The sequence below is a fragment of the Scylla paramamosain genome, unplaced genomic scaffold (genome assembly GCF_035594125.1).
Source record: "Scylla paramamosain isolate STU-SP2022 unplaced genomic scaffold, ASM3559412v1 Contig13, whole genome shotgun sequence".
Taxonomy (NCBI): Eukaryota; Metazoa; Arthropoda; class Malacostraca; order Decapoda; family Portunidae; genus Scylla; species Scylla paramamosain.
In genome coordinates this window covers 29323-35000 of record NW_026973678.1, presented here as the reverse complement: position 1 = coordinate 35000, position 5678 = coordinate 29323, and the positions used below count along the sequence as shown (strand labels likewise).

The 5678-nt window shown below is 44.8% G+C and overlaps 1 protein-coding gene across 1 annotated transcript in view; it reads right to left on the bottom strand.

Moving 5' to 3' along the window:
• LOC135097169 (mucin-5AC-like) overlaps positions 1-2701 on the bottom strand; it is a 3987-nt gene extending 1286 nt beyond the window's left edge. The window contains exons 1-2 of the mRNA XM_063998933.1: positions 459-2701; positions 1-311 (exon numbers count right to left, since the gene is read on the bottom strand). The exon at positions 1-311 is cut by the window's left edge and continues 1286 nt beyond it. Coding sequence (XP_063855003.1) covers positions 1-311; positions 459-2137 — 1990 coding nt within the window. The 5' untranslated portion in view covers positions 2138-2701. The remainder of the gene's footprint in view (positions 312-458) is intronic.
• Between the last annotated feature and the right edge of the window lie 2977 nt (positions 2702-5678).

Sequence of the window (5678 nt, the reverse complement as noted above, 5' to 3'; positions counted from 1 at the left end):
TGGCTGAAGATGATGACAAGGATGTAGAAGATGACGACTTGGCTGAAGATGATGATTTGGGAGTGGCTGAAGATGATGATGACTTGATTGAAGAAGATGATGACCTGACTGAAGATGATGATGATTTGGGAGTGGCTGAAGATGATGATGACTTGACTGAAGAAGATGATGACTTGGCTGAAGATGATGATGATTTGGGAGTGGCTGAAGATGATGATGACTTGACTGAAGAAGATGATGACTTGGCTGAAGATGATGATGATTTGGGAGTGGCTGAAGATGATGATGACTTGACTGAAGAAGATGATGACCTGACTGAAGATGATGATGACTTGACTGAAGAAGATGATGACCTGACTGAAGATGATGATGACTTGACTGAAGAAGATGATGACCTGACTGAAGATGATGATGACTTGACTGAAGATGATGATGACTTGACTGAAGATGATGATGACTTGGCTGAAGATGACGATGATTTTACAGTAGTGGATGAAGGTTTGACTGTAGTGGATGACTTGACTGTAGTGGATGAAGGCTTGACTGTAGTGGATGAAGGCTTAGCTGTAGTGGATGAAGGCTTGACTGTAGTGGATGAAGGCTTGACTGTGGTGGATGGCTTAACTGTAGTGGTTGCCGGCTTGACAGCACTAGATGATGACTTGACTGTAGTGGATGACGGCCCTACAGTAGTGGATGCTGACTTGGTGAGGACAGAGGACAGCAGAGGCGTGCCTGGGCCGGGCACGTAGAACACCCTGCCTGGGTACTTTCTCCCACAGATGCGATCCACTAGGCGCCTTATCCGCTTTATCGGCTTTCTGTAGCGCGCTATCACCCTGTCTCTTTTCCTCTGGGCCCAGTCGAACAGGCGCCTCTTGCACGCCCGGTATGCGTCCCTGATCACGAAGCCGCACCAGTCGTCGAGAAGGTGGGCCCAGGGCTCGGACTTGACGGAAGGGGACGGTGAGGGCGATACGATGACAGGGGAAATCATCTTTGGGACGGGAGGAGGCGAGTCCACGGGTATCATACGTGCCTTTGGTAACTCTCGCTTGCCGCATTCCGGGCAGAGTTCAACGTCTACTTTTATTTCTGCTTTCCCTGATTCAGTGCTGCCTTTGTTAACGTAACTCTCCTCCACGAGAGTCTTCTCTGGGGACTGAGGCTCGCTCGGTGGACAAGTAGTGGTGTTAAGGTGTTCAAATTCTTGTCGCAGCATGCGACAATGCACCTTCTGCCGCCTCTGGCACTGAGGCACAGGTGGCGTCAGGCTTTCTCTAGGGAGGCGTGGCACTACTGAGGGGCAAGGGAAGGTCCATGGGGAAGTGTTGCCGTTGCCCGCACCTGGCGGGGGGCTCGTGCATGGCAGCGGCCCTCCCCGAACCTTGTTCACAGTGCCAGGCGGGGAACTCGTGCAGGGCAGCGCCCCGCCCCGGGACTTGCTCACCACACCAGGCGGGGGACCCGTGCTGGGCAACGCCCGGCTCCGAGCTTTGGTCGCCGTGCCAGGCGGGAGACTCGTGCTGGGGAGCGCCCCTTCCCGAGCCTTACTCACTGCGCCAGGCGGGGGACTCATGCAGGGGAGCGCCCCGTCCCGAGCCTTGCTCACCACGGTAAGCGGGGGACTAGTGCCGGGGAGCGCCCCGTCCCGAGCATTGCTCACCGCGCCAGGTGGGAGGTTCGTGCAGGGCAGCGCCCCGCCCAGCGCGTGCAGTGCCGGGTCTGACTCCTGCACGCCCCAGTCCAGGCGCACGCCCTCGCTGCTGGAGAGGAGCTGCAGCGTGAGGTGGGCGGGCCGTGCGTGCAGGGCGGCCAGCAGGTCTGCCAGCGTCCCCTGCGTGGTCTTCCTCACGCCGCGGCTCGTCCACTCCCGCAGCTTGAGAGGCGCCTCGGGGGGTAACCTTGCCAGCCCCTTCAAGTCCAACCTCTTGTGCCCGGTGACATTCCGCCACTCCCCCGACGCCGCCCGACGCCACCCGTCTGCCGGGAAGGCGAAGGCGGCCACCTGGCGGCTCCTCGCCAGCCAGCAACGGCTCGCCCGCCCCACGCTAAGCTGTGCGCGGCGCACCCCCAGGTGGGGCGAGGCCGCAACAGCGGCGCAGCGCACGAAAGACATCCACTCAGTTCTAGGCATGACCACCGACTGACGAGACTCCCCCGGAGAGGGGTTTATATACCCCAATCCGCGGTACCCTGTGGTCACGTGACCGCAGGCCTGGGGTGGTCACGTGATCCCATCCCCAGGGTGGTCACGTGACCACACCAGCCCGCTGCGCCAGGTGGTCACGTGACCACACCAAGCCAAAGCCCTTACGGTCTTTCCCCCCTTCTTTTCTTCCACACCCTCCTCCCCCAATACACGCCCCTTATTGATACCCCCCATTCACGCCATTCCCCCCTCACCCCTGCCGAAGAAGAAGAACAAGAACTAAAACAAGAACAAGAATAAGAATAAGAAGAAAAAAACAACAATAACAACAGCAGCAAGATCAGGAACAAGAAAAACAAGAAGAACAATAACAAGAAGAATAAGAACAATAACAAGAAGAATAAGAACAAGAACAAGAACAACAAGAACAAGAATAGAACAAGGAATGGAGGAGGAAGTCAGTCATTACAATACATTGTTGTGTTTGAATACAAAGGAAGGAGAGAGTCAGACACTGGAGGCAGTGATCCTCATCAGCCCCACCTGAAACCCTTGACTTGTGTGGCCAAGTGTGGCCAGGAACACGTTCTGATCACACACACACACACACACACACACACACACACACTCTCACACACACACACGCACACACTCTCACACACACACACACGCACACACTCACACACATTCTTTCTAATCTGACAGTGTCACCTCTCGTGATTGCCGTGTGATTGATTTCCTTGCAATAATCGTTCAGTATTTACTTTATCAGATCCATTCAGTATTTCAAAAGCTCAGTTCATCCTTCGTTTGGTGGGAGAGAACAAGTGTGGCCGCTTCAGTCTCTTGGAGGCCTGAGTGAGTGTCGCAGTGTCTTGATTGCTGCTGGTGATTTGTGATCAATATTTCCTGAAGTGAAGCCTGACATCATATTTGCCTTTTTGCCAGCCGCTGTACACTGACCGCTCATTTGTAGATTTGCTTATGTTAATCTGTGGCAGGTCTTGTTCTTGCTTAACATTATCGAGCTTTTGACCGCTCCTGGTACTAAAGATTTGATTATCATCACCAATATGCATAACTGTGCATTTCTGTACGTTGCAGGACATCTGCCATTTCATTAGTCTGTTAAGGTACTCCTGAATCTTACTGCAGTCTTCATCGCACGATGCCTTGCCACCTCACGTTGTGTCATCTGCGAATGTCGCTACTTTTGACGTAGGATCACTTCCTAAATCATTGATATACTTTCTGAGGGTTGTGCAACATTAACAAGAGAATTAATAGAAGGTGCTATCAGGGTCAGTTTTAAACCTATTTGACCAATTTGATCAAATTTCGTTCCGCACCTTAATGGGCCCCGCGCCAGCGGCGACAGTTACCGCTTGATGCCTTTTGTGTATTTTAAGAGGAATAAACCACTAATGAAAACGTGAAATGAAGAATGAGAAATCATTATTCCTCACATTATGGATTTATTATGCATACTATATTAACAGAAAAGTGTCGTCAGGTCACTTCTGTCAACAACCGAAATGTTGTGTCTTTCAACCTAGAGTTTGTCTGTGACTGATTAGGTTACTCTGCGAACAAAAAAAACGTTTTCTCTCATTCTTTTAAGGAATGAGAGAAAACGGGTACATTGTGTAAAGATTCTGTTTTCATCACATGAGTATCATTCCTCTTTGGATATATCGTGTTTTGTTACGTTTTTAAGGATATACGATTACGAAGGATATCGTATTGTGCTGTAACAACATAATTTTACAAAACATTAGTGTACAGAAAAAAAAAAAAATGGAAACAGCAAGAGTGGGCTGATTATCAATCTAAATGACATATGACAGTGTAAGTATTGTGCGTCTCGGAACACGAAATAATGATTGGCGAGTGATCAACTGGTTCAGAATATACCAATTATTTATCGTGCTCCATGGATATTTATATTTATTTAGTACATGAAAATGATATAACAGTGTTAGAGAGTGTTTGGGATATCGCGGAAAACTGTACAAAATTAGCCATGAAAATGGAAATATCTGTAGCCTACGATCAGCTGTCGTCAATGTAAACAATGCTTCAAAAATGGCTTGTGAATTGAACAGCTGATTCAGAATATATTGATTATTTTTTGTTCCATGGATACTTATCTATTCATATGTATTTATATTTATATAACCTGCTACAATCACATGTTTGTAATAAATGTAAACACCCTAGTGCAACTCACAAACTAAATAAATGCTGCTGGCTAGATCACCTCATTCATTTTATATATATATATATATATATATATATATATATATATATATATATATATATATATATATATATATATATATATATATATATATATATATATATATATATATATATATATATATATATATATATATATGTATTAGTTGATGATAATGATATGACAGTGTTAGTACTCAGAGAAAAGGACTACATAAAGAATATGATGAAATTGGCCATGGAAATTACGTTGGAATTTTAGTTGTGTGTGTGTGTGTGTGTGTGTGTGTGTGTGTGTGTGTGTGTGTGTGTGTGTGTGTGTGTGTGTGTGTGTGTGTGTGTGTGTGTGTGTGTGTGTGTGTGAGTGAGTAGTGGCCCTCCCTCCCACCAGAAGCATTTCTCGTCAGGCCAGGAAATTAGTTTTATCTGTATTTTTACAAAATTTATATATCTAAGCGCTTTGCATATATTTTCTCTTTCCAGATTTTAAGTAACTAGATAAAATATTTAATCATCTATTTGCATAGATGAATGGGAAAACATTGCGGTGTGATATTTACTATGATGTTCTGTCACTTATGAACTCTGAAATTTTCGGACAATACTTCTTATGACTTTTTTTTTTTTTTTAATATTGAAGTTGTTTCCTTCTTTCATCCTTCAAACTTGCTTTCTTCTTTCCCCTTCTTCTTCTTCCTTCTTCCTTCCTTCTTGTTAATACAATTTTTTTATATCATGAAGTCATTGTCTTTGCTATATATATATATATATATATATATATATATATATATATATATATATATATATATATATATATATATATATATATATATATATATATATATATATATATATATATATATATATATATATATTTATTTATTTATTTATTTATTTATTTATATAAAGGCCTTGCATCATGGCAAGCACAAGCAGAGATCGAGACAAAGGGGTAAATATTTAAGTGGCAACCGGAAACGAGCACTTGCCAAGGCTAAGGTAGCTGAAAATAAAAAAAACATAGAGGTGCTATCAAAAAATTGTTCGTCACTCCACCTTTGAAGCGCCCATGTACTGAGGATGAAAAAACAAAATCTATTCAGAAAATGACGATATAGCCTTGAGTCCAATTATAGTTGATGAATACAATAATAACGAATTAGAAAAGGATGACGCAGCTGTGAATCAAACTGAAGGCGATCTCAGTGCACCAGAAGACAGTGCCAAAACAGAAAGCTTAATTATGACCGGAAAAAAAAAAGCCCAAACATGATGCAATGATAGATCA